Below are 22,939 nucleotides of genomic sequence, written 5' to 3' on the forward strand. Positions count from 1 at the left end.
ATTAAACATGAGATGTCTGGTTTTGGAATAGCTGTTGGAACTAGTCACTGACCGCGGTGGTCCTGAGGGCTTCCTGTAGCTGGGGACATCTCTGGTTTGATTCTGCTTGCACAATTTTGAAATAACGAACTACATTACCCATTTTTCTAAAAACAGTTAAAAGAATTTCCTTTTTAAATCTATATTAAATAATCTAAAAGGTCTTTACTGTGTTCCTCCTGAAGCAGGTTTAGATAGAAACAGCTGTAGTCTTCATAGTGTCTAGACAGCAGAGACAGGAAGCATTGACTTCTGAGAGCCTGGACTTTGATGGGAATTGCTACAAGAAATCAACTGCAACAGTGTAATTGCACAACTACAGCTTAAAATGTGAAAGCTTTACTCTGAAGCTTTATCCTTTATTCCTTCTATAGCAAACACAGGCAGGCTGTTTAGAAGAGTTACAAACTACTTTGCCATAAAAAAATTATAACTAACATTTTCAAGGGCACTTCAGTAAATCCAGAATCCAAGATTAATGTTCAAGACTAACTTTATGTGTTTTGTCGGTTTTACTACATTGATAATCAATTAAACTCAGAATGCTGAATTTCTAAGTAATTTCAAAAGAATGGAATTTGGGAATGTAATTACTTAAATACTAAATAACTGATGTCCCACTGCCGAGGGATACGTCTTCTAACAGCATTCTGAGTGACCACTAGCAGAAACAGAACAGGGTAAGTGGAACAAACTACCATGGGAAAGGTGTTGATTTATGGAATAGTACAGATGCATGTTTTCCAACATAAACATGAATATTAATTTTATATGGAACTCTGGAAGCTTAGCATCCTAGACAGGACCTTTTCTTAACTCTGAAAACATGAGGATATTTCATAAATTAACACAAAGAATAGTCTGTTTCCAATATGATAAGAACTTGTATATGGTAAGATCAAATTCTCATACAGAGAAAGTGGTTATGAATGACACCATGAATTACAGAGTTATGCTATTCTGTTTATTTTCAAATCACTTACTCTTAAGAAGAATGGGAACTTTTTCCCATAAAATCCAACTCTGAAGAATTCTGGCTCCAAACGCTGTTGATCCATAATTTTATCATACAAAGATGCTTCCATCATCTAGGCGAGAGCATTAGGAAATGCTATTAGTTTTTTTTTTTTTTTGAGAACATATTTTTACCTTAAGCTATTAAGTTCCTTTAAATATCTCACAATAGCAATTAATATAATTTTTTGATCAATACATCCTCTTTTTATTTCACTCAAAACACTGACACAAAGTGGTCATAATGTAAAAGTCCCTTTTTTTCTGGTGATATTTCAGCAAAGCATTTTGTGTTGATATATTTTTAATACTGTGAAAAATAAGTAATATTAACTATATTTTAGATAATGTGTACAGCTATTTAATGTCTACATGGTACCAACAGCTGCCTAGTTACATTGCTGTAAGAAATTTTCACACCTCCATTTTTGCACTAACGTAAGTGGCACAGATACAGTAGAGGGCTATTTCCTAATTCAAACACAAAACATTAAGTACAATTAATTAAACATGTAAAAACTATTTTATTCATGTGGTGATAGCCAGTTTGCTTTTGCTTATAGGATTCTGCCATTGGGTATCTCACTATATGTGGAATAAGCAGATCACAAGGAGTACTGCCATGTAACTCTTTTTGAGAATTTTGCATAATGTTCTTAAGCAGCTCTGCTTTAAGTATATTTCAGTCAGTCCTAGCAGCAAGCATCTTAAACGTATAGAAAAATTTAAAAGGGAGCTGTAATATAAAATGGAATCTATCAGAAGCAGACAAGAAAAGGGAAGACTGAATAATCCTTAAAATATGGTATCAGAAAGAATTAACAAAGAAACGTTTAGAGTTTTAAGAAAAATGTGAGAGAAAACAGGAAGACTGTGTCAGAAAAGATTCATTTTGTAAACAGACCTTATTTTTAAGCAGTAAATAAAAAAAAATGCAAAGGTGTGCATCGCTTGTTGCAAACTGTTTGCTCACAATTACAACTACAAAGATGTATTTACTGCTCCTAGCAACGGATTGCATAGACCATATTCCCTGAATAAACCACAGGAAACCAATGAAAGTGAATTTATAATATAATATTTCTGCATAAGCATACAAAAGTACATACAAAAATACACAAAAGTATTGTTGTACAGGTACAAACATTGTAAGATTATTTATTTGCCCATTTTTCTTCAAAAAGCTCATTCCTTTCTTATGAACTTTATTGTAGAAAAACCCACAAGTTCAAAATTAAAGTTTGCAAACCAAACATAAGGACAATTCTGTGACAAAATTAATTTTCTAAGTAATATTTTATAAACCAAACTAAAAAGCTTTTGGATTTCTTATTGATGAAAAGTATTCAGATACATTACCCTCATCTTGCTGAGGTTTCTGTAGTCATAGTAGCTCTCATACTGTTCTGCAATTTTCCTGCATAAGATAATGCCATTTTCCCAACACTGCAACCAAATAAAAGATGTTCAGTAATTTCAAAGCAACTGCTTGACAATTTGTGATTTATTAGTGGCCTGTGTTTGCTCTACCAAGTCATACTTTCAGTACCTGAAAATACTTGAACATATTGTCCACTAGACCTACAGATAGCTGCTGAGTAATATTGATGAATTCTTGGAAGGATCAAAAATAGAGCTAGAGATTTGTTTAATTAATTATTCTTACAGGACTATCACTACATAAGTTATTGCAAGTGTGACACACAGCTCTTTCTGACATGCATAAGAGATTAATTCAACACAGTATTATATTTACATTTTAAAATTGTATTCTTAACACACCCTCCTTAATTTTTGTAGAATGGAAAATATTTTATTGAACCACATAACTTCAACTCTAAGCTAATCACGAAATCTCCTGAAGAAAATGATCATCAACATCAGACTGGTCACATTCACAAGGCTTACATGGATATCACACCAGTTACAAAAAATTGCAATTAATTGCTTGTTTATCAGCAAGACAAATCATGACACAAAGGATAAATAGTTTTTTTGACCACAAGATAGTTACTCTCATTTTAATTTGGAATCAGCATTCTCAGTGACGACAATGAACCACAAACCCTGAAACCCATTCCTGTTTAGAGATTCTGCAATTGCTATTCTAAAAGACTAAACGTGATTTAGAAGGTGTAAATGTAGTTCTTATAATCCAGATCCTGAATTTTTCTCCTCACTTGGTCACTTAGCATATTTCATTTATGTAGCTAATTTTCACCACCTTTAAAATGGGGAGAAACTGTATCTTTATTATAAAGTGCTTTGACAGTTACAAATCAAACTGCTAAACAAGTGCAAATTATTCTCACATGCAAGCCTGGCATTTCAAGGATAAAACACAGGATTAGAAGAAACATACTGTGTCGCTAAGTAACCGCTTGATCAGGCAATGACAAACACTTCCCCTCTATATGAGAAAAGACTGCAACACTGGAAGTAATGTCCTAAAATGAATAAACTATCCATCCTGATCCACGCAGTAAAACAGGACTATTTTACCTTTCCCCTATCAAAGTTCTGAATGATGGTCAGATGGAGACACTCTTTGCGTTGCCACTCTGTTTGCATGGGGTAGTTGAGAAACTCTCTCAGTGGCCGATCAGACCACTCCAACAGCTCATCGTACAGCAGGAGTGTGTAGGCAGCCTCTGCAAGACAAATTATAGCACGGTACTTAGGAAGATCGAACAAATGAAACAGCCAAACAAATTACACAGAAATGTGAACGCTTTTGATGAGATGCACCTTTCTTAATGGATAACTTATTTATTTCAAGTGTAAGACAGATGGTAGTGCTGGTTTTGGACTGAGCTACTATTTATAGCTATAATAAAGTCAGCTTACAATTTTCACACACTATTTAAAGTGGAGTCACTGGGACAGTTTTCCTGGAGTCTGACAATACCAAGGGACAGAGAAATTGAGACACAGATTCCTGCTTAGACCTAGTTTTCCCTGCTGCTAAGGAGAAGGTCTCAATGGCTCTGCTGTCTGAGCAAAAGAACACTGGCCAGATGACGAGGAATATCATTAAAGAAAGAGGGGAGAAGGTAGACAGGACTGGGGACATGCAGTCCAAAAGAGTTCAGGGCTGGAAGGGAAATGGAGGCACAGATGTGTGTGTAATAGATTCCATTCTTTCCATAACAAAAATAAATACTTCATAATTGACCCTTAACATGCTACCATAACAAATAATTTAGAAGTGCACACGCAAGGGTTGCTTTTTCTGTTGTTGTGGTTTTTTTACTTTATTTATTTGGGACTTCGGAAGGAATCAAACCTATTGTTGCTATTGTTGCTATTGTTGCTATTGTTGCTCTCGTCAGAGAGCTGTGTAATAATCTTACATCATGGCTTGTAGAAATTATCTGGGAATATCAACATTATTATTAATTTTATTTTGATTTAAAGAATTCCTCAGAAACAGTCCATTAAAACTAATATTAAATAACTGTATTGCAAAGTCAGACTTTGGCCAACTACAAAACCCCAGAACTACCACTGGTTATGACAATTCAATTTTGCTAACTGCACATATACTTTATTGTTTTCCAAGTTAAGTTAGTGTTCACAGACTGTTTTTCCACTCACAGGACCACATTGAATAAGTGAGTCAGTACAAGGATGGGCCACGTGCTAGAGACATACTGCACTGGAGAAAAAAGTTGCGTACTGGACTCATTTTTTTGCAGGTTTTATAGGTTATACATAACGCAAAAAATAAATTTGAAGTACTAAAGTACTTTTTATGCTAAGCTAAGGCTGCCTCAAACAATCATATTCTACTTCTGCATGTGCCATATGAGTCCCCATAAGACAGGTAACTTAAACCAAACTGTACATTTTCTTCTAACAGTAGGGTTCCTCTTACACATCCAGTTTAAGAACCCATGGATGAAAAACCATCATTGCAGCAATGTTTGTGGGAGAGTGCACTTTGAATCTGAGTCTTGTAAATGCCAAGCGTACTGCAAAATGACGCTGCACAGCAATACTTATGTTCAAGGGAGACAGCTCAAGTTGCACAGACAATCTTAATCCCAACATCACATGGCTTTCAGGCTGCTTGACTGGCAACATCCTCTGTCACAGTTTCAAGCTACTGTTTGGTAGTCAATATATGCAGCAGAGTTGTATATCAATTTAAAAAATCCATGAAGTTGGTAACAACAAATCATTCAAGGTCATATGGATTCAAAAGATAGCAAAGCATGAATTCATGTAAGGACAGGTCACTCTGACCCTTCCTTTCTAATTTTGGCATCCAAGTCTTTTCTTTTAACAGATTTTTGTCTACATACTAGTATTTTTTTTAAGTTCTCATAACTGTATATAGAAGGTTTCTAAAATAAGAATGGCCATACTGGACAAAAGGTCTGAAGGGTTCCTCTAATCAGCATCCTGTGGCTGTCAGTTGCCAGCATAACAAATTACACATTGGTACCTTTGGGAGAGGTCTGTAACTATTGGCTGTGCAACAAAACATTAAGAGATAAAGAGAGTTGACTCACAATGTGAGAAATTCAATTTATACAGGAAAGATTCAAAATATTAAACATTTCTAAGATGGATAGATACAAAGACAATCTCATTACACTTCTCAGGTGATTGAGAGGACACAAGAGGAATGAGTGTATTTATGTGCTTTATCCTCAAGAGAGTTATACTTATAGCTGTAACCGAGTGCTGGGTAAAGAAAGATTTGAAGCTACGTTTCATATTAAAAAGCAGGGTTCTTTTTTTTACAGAGGATTACTACAAACAGTCCTGTAAACCACAGTATGAAAGGAGAGAGAAATTATCTTAAGGGCAAGCTGGCTTCATCCCTGGAATGAAAGTATACAGTTAGCAAACTAATGGCACAACACGTAGGGATACTACTGAAGCAGCAAATTTCTTTTCCTACTCCCATCTACTTCAGATCAGCTGATTTACAGAAGGTCTCTGTGTTGTCACTGATTGATAAAGCAAGGCAATGGACTACCTAAGACCATTTTCTGTTTTGCAAAGACTGCAAAAAAATCTCACAATTATAAATACACAGGAAATACAAAGCAGTCCTGGAAAAAACATTTTAAGCAAAAAATGTTTTATTTTAAATAGGAATAGATGACAAAACAATTTAAAAAACATTAGGTTCCTATCACTGCTGAAGGCAAACTGGACACATATTAGCAGCCAGTGAGTAAAGGGAACTCAGCATTGCTCAAAGAGCTACTAAGATCTGTTATGTAAAATCAGGAAATGAATGGTTTGGCAGAAAAACCAGCTGTGGCAAAGATACTGCTTGATAATCAAAACTCTCTTGTGACTCACTACTGCCAGGTCACATGAGGAAATTAAAAACTCTCCTTAATATATCTTGCTATCTAGTCTACACTTTAAACCCATGAACTTCAAAGGCACTGTGGAAATTCCAAGCAAAAGATCTTTCCTATGGATAGCAAGAAAAAGCACAATGAAATTTACTGTGGCAATAGGTAGCCTGATTAATACAAGCTGGTACCTGTAGTCCGATTAATACAAGCTGGAGAAGTGGGACTGTGCGAACCTCATGAGGTTCAACAAGGCCAAGTGCAAGGTCCTACACCGGGTCAGGGCAATCCCCGATTTCAGTAAACGACGGGGGATGATGTGATTGTGAGCAGCCCTGCGGAGAAGGACTTCGGGGTGTTGGTTGATGAGAAGCTCAACATGAGCCAGCAATGTGCGCTCGCAGCCCAGAAGGCCAACCGTATCCTGGGCTGCATCAAAAGAAGCGTGGCCAGCAGGGCGAGGGAAGTGATTCTGCCCCTCTATTCCTCTCTTGTGAGACTTCATCTGGAGTATTGTGTCCAGTTCTGGAATCCTCAACATAAGAAGGATATGAAGCTGCTGGAATGGGTCCAGTGGAGGACTACAAGGATGATCCGAGGGCTGGAGCACCTCCCATACGAGGACAAACTAAGAGAGTCGGGGTTGTTCGGCCTGGAGAAGAGGCGGCTCCTAGGAGATCTTACAGAGACCTACCAGTACCTGAAGGGGCTACAAGAAAGCTGGGGAGGGACCGTTTACAAATGCTTGTAGGGACAGAACGAGGGGGAATGGCTATAAACCGCATAGGGGGAGTGGCTATAAACTGCAGATTTAGATTAGACGTAAGGAGGAATTTCTTCACCATAAGAGTGGTGAGGCACTGGCACAGGTTGCCCAGGGAAGCTGTGGCTGCCCCATCCCTGGAGGTGCTCAAGGCCAGGCTGGATGGGGCCTTAGGCAGCCTGATCTGGTGGGAGGTGTCCCTGTCCATGGCAGGGGGGTTGGAACTGGATGATCTTTAAGGCCCCTTCCAACCCAAACTATTCTATGACGCTATGATTCTAATAGTAACCACCAGCCAACTAATCTGCTTTTGAGAAAGAAAAAAAAATTTGGAGAGATTCTGAACACATGCATTGCAACTGCAGCTTAATTTCTTCATTTAAAAGATAATGGTCAGCTCTGGCACTAAATTTGCATTAAGAAATCCTGGACAATAGTGCTGCAAATGGGGCCTGATTCAGAAAGGCAGCAGCAAAGTGCTATACTTGTCACAGGTTTTAGGGTCTTCATCTCATCATTTGTAAGTGAAATGTATCTTCTTTTATTTTGTTTTTTTTTTAACTGAAAAATTAGGTTCTGAAACACCACACCGAAGAGTTAACCAGCAGCATTACAAAAAAAAAGTATATAGGTTCAGATACTACCAAACAGACTCCTAGAAACTCCCTCTAAACTTCACTCATTTGGGGTCAAGAATAACTGTATCACACATTTATTGTTAGTGCATATCAACAGTAGTTATTTACATTCAGCATGGCACAGCAAGCAACAGAGTTCTGGGGCTGAAAAAAAGGCTTATTTTGAGAGAAAGATCACACAGCCATTGCCTGGGTCTGTACGTTCTGCACTAAGGATACAGCTTACAGGTTTGCAAAAGACTGCAAATCATGGCCCAGTCCTAAATATCACTTTCCAGTTTGTACTCAATTACCTGTAAAGTTTTGTGCTTTCAGATGTAGGTCATACAGCTTATGAATATAGCGAATGTACATCTCTTCCTTGTTTAGTTCAGTCTTATAAAAATTCTGCAATAAAATTGAATATTGGAATGAAATGTTATAGTTAGTAAATAAACACATGATAGTGGTTGCCAATAAAAGACTTAAAACATAATGTTCTAGAAATACATGCATGTATTTGAAAATTTCACATGTACAAAGTCATTACACAGAACTGCAGTAATACAATAGGGAATAGTGAATAGAACAATGCAGTTTCAGTAGATAAGTAATGTGCTCCTGAATGTATTTTTAAAATTCCTATAGAAGATAACAGAAAGAATCTGACAGAACTGCAGTCTGATGTCATCATAAATATTGGCCATCCAAAAAGTGCACCATATTCAGCACTATAAACAGCATAATCCTGAATGAAAAACAGGATTTCTCCAGGATTTCTAACTGACACTGGAAGCTGGTAACTGATGCATAAATATTGCACTGCATGACTGAAATACATGAAGTTGCACTCTAAAGTGACATCCAGGACAAAATTTCTAGAAGTGGCTAAAGATTTTTGGATGTATAACTGCTATTCATGGCTACATGGATAAAATACGGAAAGCAACATCAAAACTCTTAGTTCAAAACCTTCCTTACTTATTTGCAAGCCCTAAAACAATGTGTGAAAAAGTTACCAGAGAGAGGAGCACAATCCTGTAGCACTGTTCACAAGTATTGCCATATTCTCTACAGACATGCAGCTATACAGTCCCCTGATAGTCATACTTAAGGTTAAGGATAATCTGCTTTGTTTAACAAAAAAATATAGAAGAATCTAGCACTGGGCCTCATGAGCAATTAATAGCTTCTGTTCTATTATTCAAATCACTTACTGGTTTGAAGTCTAAGCAAGTAGCCAAAATATTTCCCCTGTTGTACAGTATTTTTATTCTGTGACACTGTTTCCTCAATTGAGGTATTACCAAAGAGAAAGGCAGGAGCGACATTATGAAAATATCAAAATAAAAACTTTACAGAAGATTTTTTTTAGCTGATTTGAGAAAATTACTACAAATCAGCAGCTTTGTAATAACAAGCCTCCTTTAGGTCACCATATGCCCTTATAATCTAAAGACCTCTTTTTTTCCTCCCCCGAGGTATAGATTAGGAAAAGATGTTTCTCTTTAGAACAGAAAATGAAAATATATCTGCTTGTATGTTCACATTTACCTCTCTGAAAAAAAGCATAATCTACAATACAGAAGTGAGAGCAATAAAGCATAAAGATTAAGACAAAACACGGCAATGGACGCCAGTACGAGACTTCCTGGCTCTTACTCCTAAGCACTAAAGGCTTCAGTACTCGTCGTGAGTCTAGACTGTACAAATCAACTGGGTCTTCTCTGAAGTTCAGCACTGACAACGTCCATGGGTGTGTAACGCAGACCACAGTAAGACATCCCAGCTCAGGAAATACATTGTGCTAATAAAGGTGTTGTCTGATTTTTCAGCAGACTAATTCAAGATATACAATACAATGGATGTAGTCTTCAAAAGAGGAAAGGATTTTAAAAGTAGACTTCTCTAATTAAAAGTCTCTAGACTTTTTTCCTAAGGAAAAACAGTTTGGAAACAACATTCAAAGGGGCAATGAGTATATGTTCTACTTAAATGGCATGATGTCATATGCCAGCGTAGAGCACCGCAGGAAAATCTCTTTCTAAAACTAAGATATAATTCCAAATTAATAGAACTTGAAATATCAATTAAATGTCAAACCACATTGAAGAACAGAGCTGCCTGAGAAAAACTCCTCAGTGAGTTACCAAAAATTATTATACTTTCAATGCTTTTGAACAGCTCTTGTGATGATGGAGTTCTTTCATTAGAAATTCAACTTTCAAATTGGAGTTGGGTCATTCTTATGCATAAGAAACTAACTGCATTTGACGCCTCTTAATCTAGCTTTTCCAAGCAAGTAATACTAATGTGAAACTTATTCCACACGAATCAGAGGGTGTGGAGAGTAGGAAAAAAGTTCCTACCTTCTCCTTTCATCTATGTTATTGCTGGTGGTGCATACCCCTGCATAGTTCATGATGCGGCATAATTCTGGTTATTTTGATAATTTTGTTAACTTGGACAACTCAATTTTCTGGAAGAACAGTACGATCCTTCTATGGCAAAATAATGTAAAAAATCTTTTCATGCCAATCAGTCCTCTTATCTTTGGAAGTCAGATTACCTTCAAATTAGTGGTGAAAAGGTAAATATTGCATCCTCCTCTGGACTTCAAGTAGTTTTAATATTATACATTCCTGTAATTACTCATTGCATCAAACATCCTTCAAGATAGCAACTAGTTCATTCATCATATAGGCAAGCAAATGTCTTAAAATTCGTGTGCTACATCTGTAATTGAAATTTCCTTTCTAAAATTTGGCATTCATTGTTTCACTGATGTGCAACTAGTATTAAAACTTGTCTGAAAACTATTAGGATATGAAATCTGCCTTAACTTTTACAAGTCATTGAAAATCCCATTAAAAAGTATTATGGTGTTTGGGGGGTCTTAAATATTTGAATTTTCTTTTTGTTCAATTCTGGAATGATTTGCTAATAATAGTTCAAAACGTCCTTAGTGATAGGATGAAAATAATCCAGGTACTTTATAGAATTCAAATCATGCCAGAGGGTGTGACAGAAAGCCAGCTGCTCTATGGCTACATAGTAAACATCACCCCTATTTAAGGAGCACTGTTTCCTTACTAAAGAAATCCTTTATTTTCTTATGCATAACTGCTACTTAGAACCAAATTGTTTCACTGACGTCAAAAATGCAGAATTACAAGTCAGCTTATTCTGTTTTTTCCCTGGCTAAAAATATAGCTTTCCAAAACATTCACCATGAAAATGGAAACTTTCCAAGGTTAATGGAAGTCAACAAACTTGTCAGTGGAAACTGGCCTAGAACCCAAATGCATATTGTAAACAAAAATGAAATCTTTTTCACACTAAGAATTGGCACCGTTGGTTTGTTGTAATGATGGTAACGTGACAAGAGGAGGTCTTCAGAAGCATTTCTGGCTCTTCTAGGAAGAGAACAAACAGCCTGCAGTGTTCAGAAAATATCTCATATTATATGTCATAAAAATTAATCTATGCCAAGTTATTGGGGAAAGAAAGAAACAGGAGAAATCATGTAACTTTTGTTAGGTTTGGGGAAAGAAGAAAGGTTTGTTTGTTCCTATGAACTCAAAGACCGATTAGACTTGGAAAACATTTTGGTGAAGTTTATCCAGTAGGAACAGATTGAAAACTGAACTGAGCACAATCAAAGACCTTTTAGCGCCCAACTATAAAATGCCAAGAAAGAATAACTCCCCACTGTATCAATTTCACCTGAAAAAAAAATCAGCAATCCTAAGTGTAGTACTGTTCTGTCAACTTCCACTCAAACTGTACCATGAAACAAGATACCTCCTACCCAGATGTGTGGCTGTATACCAGAAAATGTTCAAGTCAATCAAAAAGTAAAAGTATTATACAAACCAAAAGGCTAACAGTGCAGCCAATCTTTTTGCCATCCACCTCTCCCATTTTCATGCAGTCCCTAAAACAGAAAGTAACAAAAGTCAAAAGGAATGATGTTTATCCCCTTATAGCGAAGCACACCTCAGAAAACAGACATATTTGGCTTGGCAAGCTGACTGAAATGATGCAGCCCGAAGGCATTTGGGTGAACAGCTGATCCAGGCATATAAGGGGTTTCATGCCTCCTTTTTTAGGACATGGGCTACCTCACTTGTCAAGAAAGTAGACGTTTTTTCTTGGCTCTGTCATTGATTTAGTAGGTGAATGTTGGAGACATTTGGTTTCATCATACCTTGTGCTAGAATCATGCCAGGAGAAGGCAGCATGACTGCCAGAAGAGGCAGTCTTGCTTCCCTCTTGCTCTCAGGCACTCATTCCCAGTCCTGCATTACTGCCTGCACAATCCTCAAGAGCAGATACAGGTTAGGCAGCATCTTTTGCTGGGTTAGTTTTAGCCCATATCAGTCAGATCACCAAAATGTGTGTTTTGTCACAAGGAAGAGGGTGATGTGAATGAGGGGATGAGCAGGGATGATTCTGCTTTCTTCAGAGACAGTGTATCTAAATTGGTCATGGATTTTTAGCATTAGTTCCTCGTCTGTGAAAAAACAGAACGACACTGACCTTCTCAGTAAAATGCTCCAAGATCCACCAAATATTCCTCAGTAGCAATTTATAATTAGTATCATTTATTGTTTGGTGAGGCAACACATCCAACCCACAAATCAAAAGTTAAAATGGAATCATGCAGAGTTTGATTATCAAAATTGGAAAAATAGTGTCAAGTATAACCATACAAAGCAAAAAAATAACAGGCAGACATCACCGCACAGTCACTAAAGCAAATTTATTGCAATTTTAAAACATTCTTTTATACATGAGCTAAACAATTATCTCAAATTATCTCATACCCACCAGTATACAAAATTGTTTTGAAAGACGTTGGATTGATAGCCCTAGAGGTTGTAAACCAACCTGATTCCTGAAGGGGACTAGCACTGCCAGGCTTCTAAAAATTAAGAGTACAGTGTATTTCTTGACAAAACAGCTTTCCTTTCAAACTGTCGGTGAGGACAGCAAGTGAAGTCTTACTATATGTCTTACCAGGTCTTACTATATGTGCCCCATGGAATCAGGAAAAACCCTAACACTTAAGCTCTACAAAGTGCTACAACTGACAAAAATAAGGAGGACTAAGCTGAAATCTGAAGTTTCTACACACACTTCATGAGGGACTGAGAAAATCCCTCTTAAGTCTCTTATTCCTGAAAGGAAGTACGCATCTCGTATTTCCCTCTCCTTTGTTCATATGGTACAGTCAGATGTGAGCTCCTCATTCAGAGATCCTATCTTTGTGTACATACTTACTGCGCTGGCTGACACTACAACTAAGCATGATTGACATACTGATAAAAATTTTACATATTCTGTAAAACAACTGTCAGTTGATTAGTATTGAGCTCTGTGTCTTCAGGAAGACTTGGGTCACTAACCTACTACTGAAGTTCCTATATTCCTGGTAGGAAACTTGTGCAAGCCACTGAATTTTCATACTGCAGGAAGGCTACTTGGTTGGTTTTCAGCCAGCTTCTCATTTTCCTGTTGACTAAGCGGCTGCTATCAGGGAACCCGAGCACATACAGTTGATGTGTCCACGTGCAGTCACTGTTTGCACAAGATCACCTAGTATTTTGGAGATGACAACGCTACTTAAAAATCATGATAATTACTCACCTGTAGTCTAGTAACCTCTCCATGAGGCGAGTCACAGTGGCTATTAATGAAACGCCACTTTCCCTCCATGTTTCCCGCTCAATTTTCTTCAGTAGACTGAAAAAAAAAGAAGTCAGAACAATTTCACCGTTTATTTTTAACTATCACTATGACAACCACTCTGCTTTTACCAGTACCTTAATACCTTAGCAACATCTTCAATAGTTAGATTTTCTTTCACAAACACCCTCCCAAGTAGCACAATTTGCAAACAATGTCTTACCTAGGATAAGGACCAAAAAGTGGAATTCTAATCCAGGAAGCATTGACAAAACAAATGATTTTCGTATTAGCTGCATCAGGTTAAAATAGATCAAATAACTAATTTTCAAAATAAATTAATATCCCAGAGATTTGACAGAACTCTTACATAAAATGTACATATTAATTTCATGCTGATAGGTCAGCAAATGGGAATTTTAAAGATGTACCAAGAAAAGAATATTTATCAACTCAATATACCTTCTCAATGAGACCTCAACTTTTTTTAAACAAATATTTTCTCTCCTTTCTAATACTTCAGCACATATGAAATTTCAGAATGGGTAAGGGATTTTAATAAGATGATTCCCCCTTTCACTTAGGATTTCCTCCTGAGAACATAGCGTTATGCACATGTAAAATTTCATTAGCCTATATTGTCCTTATTCTGTTGTCTCAAGTTCTTACACTAATGTAAATGTAAATTACACACTGAACTGAAAAGATTTCAAAACGGTGTTGCAAGTGAAGCTGTTAGTAAAATTATACTTAGTATTTCCTTCTGTTACATGCCTCTGATTTTCACTGCTTACATTTATCCAATATTAATCATTTGGGCTTGAATTTCCAACATTTCCACTTCAAGAATGAACAAGGAAATATTTATCTAAAGCATTGTGTCACTTTTATGCTTTGGTGCAAGAACTCAGATGGATGACGTGTCCATGGAGGTATTTTAGCAGCCTCCCTGAAAACACACTCAGGTAAGGTTTACTTAGAAGATGGCCACATCCATATACTTGGAGCTTTTTAGATGGCTGTTAATAGCATCTCCAAACCTTCTGTTTGCAGTGGGCAAGCTGTCAGCTCCACTGACCTTCATCTATACCGAGCATGCTCAGTCCCATAAAACTCCTACGTCCAAAATTCAGCAAACATATAACAGCGCCCAATAACTCCTACATGCCAACTGCACTAGCTATATGCTCCAGCTCCGTTCAGCTCCTTACATACAGGGGAAAGTCACAGATGCAATTCTCCAAGCTCATTTGACCTAAATGAAGCTGTGCTCTGCTGGAAGCAAGAAGGAAACATTAATCTTCATTCTGTATCCTTGCATTGATCTCACACTCACTTCTCTTTAGGAGGCAATCAGATGTCTTTCCTTCACATTCAGAGACTGGCTACCTGTCACTGGTAGCAGAGGCAGATGACAAGGCCATTCTTAACCAGAAGCACTTATCTGGCACTTCTGATCTCCATGCAAAATACAGAGGTGAGCTTAATACACTTCTACAACCCCCACGCTCCTTTCAACACAGGTTTCTAACAAGAAATAAAAGTAGAGCCTGTGACATTATTAACATTGAAATGTTAAACAGGAACATTTCAACCTAAATTCATCAAAATAATTACCTACATTTCCTGTAGAAAAGAAGCAGAAGTCTGACTTCTCTTTTAAAACAGATGGCTTTTATTTGCATCTGACTTATGCATGTTCTTTATAAACGTATTGGCATATTCGTCATAAAAACACAATTTCTACAAAAGGGTTGTGTAAATACATTCGAAGTACTTATTCAAACTGACATCATTGTTGTCAGATAAACAATTTTATGACTTTATGATCTTTCATGACAATACACAGAACAAACAGTCAGAATGAACACTACTCAAATACATCCCTTGGCTTCCTCACAACTATATCTAGATAAAATTGAATTCCTGTTGTTTACAGGTCCCACAGCATAGCCAAGATGCTATGTTCTACAAAGCACTAAGGGGGGTAAACAACACAGAGGTACAACGAAAATGCTTCTGCCTATCCACACTACTATAGCCTAATATTTGGGCTCACTCAAATAATTATAGAGCTTGATTTTGGTTTTGGGTTGGGTTTTTTTGTTTTTGTTTGTTTGTTTGTTTGTTTGTTTTGTGGGGTTTTTTTTTCTTGGTTCTGGGTGTTTTTTTAATCTTGGGTTCCGAAGAATAAGAGAGTGGAGTAGGGACTCAGAGGATAAGAGTTCTCCAGGGATGAATTCTAGGCTTAGAACCATGTTTAAGCTCGCTCAACCACCCAGGGACGTGTGGTTGAGTCACCATCTCTGAACGTATTTAAAAGACAGGTAGATGAAGTGCCTAGGGATATGACTTAGTAGTGGACAGGTACAGTTGGGCTTGATGAGCTCAAAGGTCTTTTCCAACGTAGTGATTCTATGCAGTAAGTGGATTTTATATGCCTAAACCACAGAGTTATTCAGCCCACTAACTCACAGGCATCCAATCCTAGAAGGTGCTTTAAAATGTCCGGATGCCTCTTTTGGAGTACAAAGTCCTCCAGGTTCCTCACTATAGCCAGAGCTTATCTAGTCAGACGAATCAAAGTCAAACTTCGCTGCAAAATTTCAGAGACTGGTGAGGAGATACTCAAAACCCACAAAAATATTCAGAAGGGCTCTGAAAGGCTCAGTGCAAACAGAGTCTAATTGGCTGGGCAGTGCTGAACTCAGTCATGTAATTAGGGGAAGAAATTAAGACTGAAGACATGGGAGAGGTAGCAGTCATCACTTTTATATAATAGTTTCATGGCTATAGAATCACCCACAAAGAGGCAGAGCTCAGTATCAAAATGCCTGCTCAGCTTGAATGTCAGTTCCAGTTTCTTCCAAAAACAAGCCTCATCATCAGGCCCCCAGTGGAGCTCACTAGCCCAGGTTTTGTGCTTCCATAATATGGTCACCTAATCTCCAAACCTGAAATGTGTTAGGCCAAACTGGGATACAGCTACAGAAGTAATAAACTGGCAGCATCCATCAGATTCAGAACAAAAGAGCTACTAGAGAATATCCCTTGCTTTCCAAGGATTTAGTTCGAATCTAATAAAGTGAAAATATTTTTTTCCCTGTACTAATTAACTCAGTGCAAATGTAGATCAGGACACCTTTCATACCACAATTACACCAAGTAGCAATTACAACATTTATTTTCTCATGATAGTGAAAATTTTCACTACTTCATGCTGTACAGCTCTTCAAATGACATCAGGAGCTATCACTGAGTGGTCACATTCAAGTCCTAGAAATACATCAATTCAAAACAAACAGCAGTCATCTTCCCCCTACTTTCACTATGTCTTTTCATTTAATAATGATGATTCTATTATAAGCAGTGAATTCTAAGCACAAAATATTTTAGATATGCCTAGAGAAGCTTATAACTTGTTCTTGAAAACATAAGATGTTCAAACAAAAGATGCAGTGATTGTCTCTGGAAAAATAAGCAGTTAACGTGGGAGTTGAGAGATTTAAATTCATTTTCCAATTCAAACAAAATAAACAAAAAGCAGTGCAAAACCTGGAAAGTGTCAACACCCACTGCAGTTACTAGACTGTATCTAAAGTATGTGTGTGCATCCTCTTGGCTCCCAACTGTATCTGTCAAAACCAACCAGGCCAAATCTTCAGAAAGGTCAGGTAATATCTTAGCATTTGCTTCCATTAAAGACGACAAATACACTGCTTGCTGCAAAACTGCCTTACTGCTTCATAGCCTTTGGGTAGATAACACATCTCTGTCACTTCAGCCCAAATAAGTTGTCTTTCTTCCACTGTCTAAAGACACTCTAGTATTGCTTAGTTTAAATTACCCTCAGAAGAGATTAAAAAAAAAGAAATCTTAGGCTAACTGACCCCATCCCTTGCATTCAGCCCCCTAAACCGTCCACATGATTTTAGTAATTTTCTTTCCGATGCCCTAGAACATCATGTCATCCTCCATTTCAGCAACTTCTGCAAGCTTGCCTCTTGACAGGTGTTTATGTATGGAGTCAAATCAAACTCACATAAAAAACCAGTGAGAAATACTGTTTTTCCTTCCACTGGAAAGTAAACTTGAGCAGTTACTCTGAAACTTCCCAGAAAGTTTAGTTTTAACTTCTGTTATACCAGAACAGAAACAACAAGTATACTGATGCTGTGAGACATTTTGCAATTTAGATTACTATGACTGTCTTCTGCATTTAGATTTATAAAAGGCTCTCACCATTCTTCACTGTATCTTGTTTAACATCCTCCAGTTTAAAACTAACTCAAAACTGTAAAAAAAATTAGAAACTACATTCCACACCAATATGCTTTCTTATAGAATTTTATTTCAGTGACAGACATCATGGTGTATTTTGCACATGAGAATGCATTTAGACTTCAGTTTATAATTATAGCTTTTCCTCTACTGATTTAATTTTGAACTTAGAATACTGTTACTAAAATATTGAAATCATCTTACCTTTTATTGTCTTTACTCAGATGATGAAAAATTTCATGAATAATTACAAGGAAGTTCTGCTTTAGCATGCTGTACTGTTGTTTACCATTATTCATCCATTTCCATAATATTCTGCCTAATCTCTCTATCCACTTTTACTTCTGTAACTGATAAATATTAAGGAACTCTATTTTTTTCAACTCAGTGCAATTACAGACCATTACATGTTTGCTATTCAGACACCGAGATCTGAATGCAGTTATTTAAGTAAAGACAATAGAACTAAAACAAATACTTAAAGAAGAAGGAATGGTTAAGAAGCCATATAAACAGAAAATGATGCAATGTGTTTAATAACTGAAGAATATATAAGTTGGAATCCTGAAGAGGAACAATACATCTCCTACTAAACACACTAGAAATCTTCCACTTAGGAGGAACAACAATGACAGAATTCATTTAGTTATTTTGTACCTGTATTCTGTGACAGTCATTTATTTCAGTTAATGGGAAAACTTATGGGCAACCTTAGGGACTTCACCATCATTATTAGCTTTTTCTATTAGATTTCAGGGATATATTGTTTATTAAAGTACACTACAAGCTTAACAAGTAACTTATAAAATAAAATAATAAGAAATAATCATAGAAGAGTAAGTGGAATTGTATATATCAATCGAGAAATCAACAAGTGACATTACACAGATGAGTACAAGTTTCTGGCAACAGAAAATAACTTAGCAAACAGCTTTTCATTGAATTCTTATGCCTTGTTTGCAAAATGCTCTAGTAGAGCTCTACCTGCACCCTACGCAATTATGAAGCATTTCTTGCTCTTTTGATTTTAAAATTAGTAGGTAGAGAAAAGAATGTTCTGCGACATAACAGATGTAGCCTTTCCCAATTATAATTGTATGCAAGAAGTAGAGCCAGACTTTACAGACGCCACACAACACCACAAAATATTCTATTCCTCAGATTTTCAGGAGAAAAAAAAAAAAAGAAAAAACAAGATTCACAACTGTTTAAAGTGTTAATTCTCTACAATGACATTAGCAATTGATACAGACAACTGAACTCAAGGAATTAGCGGAAGATAAACATATTACTCACATACTGTTGAAGAGCTCTCGGTATGTTTCGTCACCTTTACCTTCTGACATCAGGCTGTCCAGTTTGTCAATCAGTTTTGCTTCAACCTGCAACATATAAGTGTAGTGTAAACAGCTTCTTTCTCCTTTAATGAGATTAGAGAAAATTGAGAAGATTTATTTTTATGTAAGGGACTTAGCTAAATGCATATCTTCGAATTATTAGTCAGTCATGTAAATCTGATAAGTCACTTCGTCTTCTTGAAGCTGTTATCATTCCCAAGGTTTGTGGGGTTTTCTTTTTTTGGTGGGTTTTTTTTTTTTCCTTTTTTTTTTTTTTTGAGGGAGGGAGCTAATTTAAATTGAGCAACGTGACTTTAAAACTACAGGCTGAGTAGCATTTGCTGCTGCTGCTAAGGCAGCTATCTATTTATGGAGTCAGACAAAAAGCACACAGCCCAAATAAACTGCCTCAATTCTCACTGCAGGGCTGTAAGCACAAGCCGTTTTCTTAGACTTCAATAAAAACCCCATCTTTTCTGACCTGCAACCCACTCTTTAAAAATTAATTTTCATAAATGTCTGTACTGTTCAGAACATTTCCGTGCCCAACCTTCCTTAACTGCCACTGTATTTGGCTAGAAATCCAATTTGCTGGATTTATGTATTAGCTATCGAAGAAACACACAGAACTTACCTTGTGGCTAGTGACTCCTTCAATGCATATTTCAAAGTGTATTGATTATAAAAGATATAGAGACATGAGGCTACACTGTGTGTTAATATTTCAAACCTCCTTTTTAGCAGTAATATATTAGCAACCACAAATCTCAGGGAGCAACCAAGCTGTTGTCAGGATATTTTATTAAAGAATAAATCTATCGCAATTTTCATTTAAACCCAACCCAAAACCAGAAAAGCAGAATAAGTGGATTTTTCCTTCTCACTCCTCGTTAACATTTCCATGGTGATTTTTTAACAATAAGATTATATATTGATAGTGAAAAGCTACCTACTTACATCACACGCACTCCTCTGTTCTTAATAGTTTGTTTTGTGTTTCAGATATAGCTCCTGCCCTAAGCACGATGATTGCCTGGGAGTAATTCAAATACTTCTGTTTCCCTTCATTTGAAGCAGCAGGAAGGAGGGCACAGAAATGGTTTGAGGGAATCTGAAAGAACTGAGTGGGAGATGCAGGAGCAGATGGCACACTGGGTCGTTCCTTCCTAGCCTGTTAAGAAGGTGTTTGAGGGGTAAGAATGCTTAGATCCTTACGGAAGAACATTCCTCATAAGGACCATCCAATCTTGTTTCATACTAGCCGAAAGGGAAGCTAATTGAATCCTATCTAACCAGTAGTCTGTACTGCTGCAAAGCACAGCTGAAAAACACCACAACAAAATCAGCCTTGCTGAAGATAACTCAAGTTTTGTTCTTCACTGTGGCAGGCCATGGATTTTATCCCTTGTCTTATGTTACTAATAAGATAGCATTAATTGGACAATCTGACTACCCCTGCAGAAAGTAAAAAGGTAGAATCCTGTGAATCCCTCTCCAACATGTATAATGTTACCTTCTCCACCCTGAGCCACCAGTGGCTGAGACCAGCACTCTCTGAAAGCCCTGAATTTCAGTTCTGCTTTATAAACCTCTTACCATACAGTACCTGCTTAAAGTTGCCGCTTCGCCTTTGCTCCCAGTCCATCATGTCATGGAAAATGGGAATCATTACATTCCTCAAGTCTGGCTGAGGGATCAAAGTCACTTCCAGGAAGGGTCCAATCAATGCTGGAATAAAGTGAAGCTTGTGTTCCCCTAAAATGAAAATGAACGTGAACTTGAACATGAATTGAGTGTCCTTTGAGCTATCAAGCAATCCAAATACTACGTGAAGAACTATAAAATAGCACTCTAAGTATCAACAGACTTTTTATCTCATACCCATCAGAGCATGGGCTATTTCTTAAGCCCCAAAAGTACAGAGAAAAGCTGTAAAGAATAGAATAATATAAGGGCGACATAATTTATCAGATTTTATCATGCAATACTGAATTCAGAAGTTACAGAGAGTTACCTGTATCTCAAGTTAGTCTTCCAGAGGGAAAACTAAGAGAAACAAAGTAGTCTCTGGACATTTCACTTACTTTTCACAGGATTGGTTTGGTTTCTAAGTTCTGCATTCTTGTGCTTACAAATGGTTAACGGTCCGATATTCCATGCTTATCAAAGAAAGGTAAGTATTTTGATTTTTACCTATCTTTAGTTTTATGACTACAGAAAAGGAAGTACATATTTTGACTGCAGAAAAAAGAAAACGTGACTCAGTTGTTCTCAAAACTCGCCTTAAAATCACTGCTAGACCATCTTCTATTAACTCACCATATTCTATTTAGGAGAAACTACAAAACTAACTTATTTTCAGGAAAGCTAGAAATGGCATACAGTAAAAACTGACCATTTAGTTTCAGTTTCATGGGAATAAGACTTCTGATAATTTCAGAATAGGGGGATTATGATTCAAGATGCATTGACTTTCCAAGCTGGGAATTAATTTCCATCTCAGCCTGCCTCTGGATATTCCAGTGGGCAGTCACCCCTTCCTGCTGTTCTATTTGGTCTCTAAGTTTGTCTAAAGGAAAACCAGAATTCCCTTTGCTGTAAAGATCCTGGGATGCACATCCATACGAAAGCAAGGTGACTCTACAAGGATCAAAGTTTATGATAAACCTTACTGCTAAGTGAATTGTAAAATGCTGACTAGCATAACAATTAAAAGAAGTATTCTGAGTACACTATTTAATTAGACACATTACCAGATGATCTCTGTATTGTACCCCCCAGAACTCTTCCCTATTAAAAGACATTACGATTCCAGCCTTGCACACATACTGGGTTTCCATTCAGCAGAAAACAGTATGAGTGGGGAGATAAAGCACACTAAGGTCTTATCCTGGCATGCAGGAAGGAGATGGGATTCAGGATTGGATTCTTGATATACCAGTCTAGAAAACCCTATCATGTAGTCAAATAACTTAGCTGACTTGGAGTGAGTAAGAAATATTGAATACTGTAAATAAGTAAAGTATGCTACACAGTAACTGTTAACAAAATATTAATAAGCAAGTATTTCTTATTTTGAACATTTCTGTTTCTATTAAAGTACAGGCTGATCGGAAAGACCATTTTTTCACAATTACATATTCTGCCAAGGAAAAAGATTTATAGAATTGAGGTGACAGTAACCATAGATGGTTTCCATGTCTTTGATGAACCCTTTAAAGAGGGGAACTTTTGAATAACTGAAATATAAAGATGAGAAATATAGGGTCCAAATCTTATGCTCAGTTTTGATTTTCTTCCCAAACAACATTTCATTCCACTTCACTGAAGCTCATACTTTCAAAAAGTTAGCACAGTTTATATTTATAAAGTATATTCCTAAGTTTATATCCAACCATGTATTTTTCTCGTGTTGTCCAATGTGTCATTTATATATCAGTCACTGATTTGTTTATGCCTTTATGTTTTAGTGCAGCTAGGGCTTAGGGAAGACCTGATGCAAACACAGCCTCTCAAGAGAACTTCAGAATCAAGATATATGCATGTTTCTTAAACTGTTTGTGAGAGAACTAAGATTGTGAATACAAATATATTTCCAGGCATAATAATTCTGCCCCAAATGATCAGTACTTTCCTCTTTAATTTTCTCTAATGATATTCTTTCAGTTCTTTTTGAAGAAACAGGGTTAGACCAGATATATTTTCAAGGCTTAGAAAGCTGTGTTTAGCTATAAAGAAGGGAACTACAGATGACTTGGGTTTTCCTAAAACTTTAATCAAGACCTCATGTGAACTCAATCAACCACTCCTCTGTCACTGGCAAATGTATTCATAGGTGAAGAATTGTTCATTCTATGAGCTACTCATGACATGTTT

General features: G+C 36.8%; 1 protein-coding gene across 4 annotated transcripts in view; it reads right to left on the reverse strand.

Moving 5' to 3' along the window:
• DOCK4 (dedicator of cytokinesis 4) overlaps window positions 1-22,939 on the reverse strand; it is a 248,507-nt gene that overhangs the window by 26,178 nt on the left and 199,390 nt on the right. For 2 of the 4 annotated variants that reach the window (XM_054056437.1, XM_054056435.1), the window contains exons 31-39: window positions 20,670-20,818; window positions 19,023-19,108; window positions 13,669-13,695; window positions 13,407-13,502; window positions 11,631-11,691; window positions 8,069-8,162; window positions 3,556-3,704; window positions 2,413-2,499; window positions 1,023-1,127 (exon numbers count right to left, since the gene is read on the reverse strand). In XM_054056437.1, the coding sequence (XP_053912412.1) occupies window positions 1,023-1,127; window positions 2,413-2,499; window positions 3,556-3,704; window positions 8,069-8,162; window positions 11,631-11,691; window positions 13,407-13,502; window positions 13,669-13,695; window positions 19,023-19,108; window positions 20,670-20,818 (854 nt within the window). The remainder of the gene's footprint in view (window positions 1-1,022; window positions 1,128-2,412; window positions 2,500-3,555; window positions 3,705-8,068; window positions 8,163-11,630; window positions 11,692-13,406; window positions 13,503-13,668; window positions 13,696-19,022; window positions 19,109-20,669; window positions 20,819-22,939) is intronic. The other 2 variants (XM_054056438.1, XM_054056436.1) reach the window with 1 other exon arrangement.

This window comes from Cuculus canorus, chromosome 1, assembly GCF_017976375.1.
Source record: "Cuculus canorus isolate bCucCan1 chromosome 1, bCucCan1.pri, whole genome shotgun sequence".
Classification (NCBI taxonomy): Eukaryota; Metazoa; Chordata; class Aves; order Cuculiformes; family Cuculidae; genus Cuculus; species Cuculus canorus.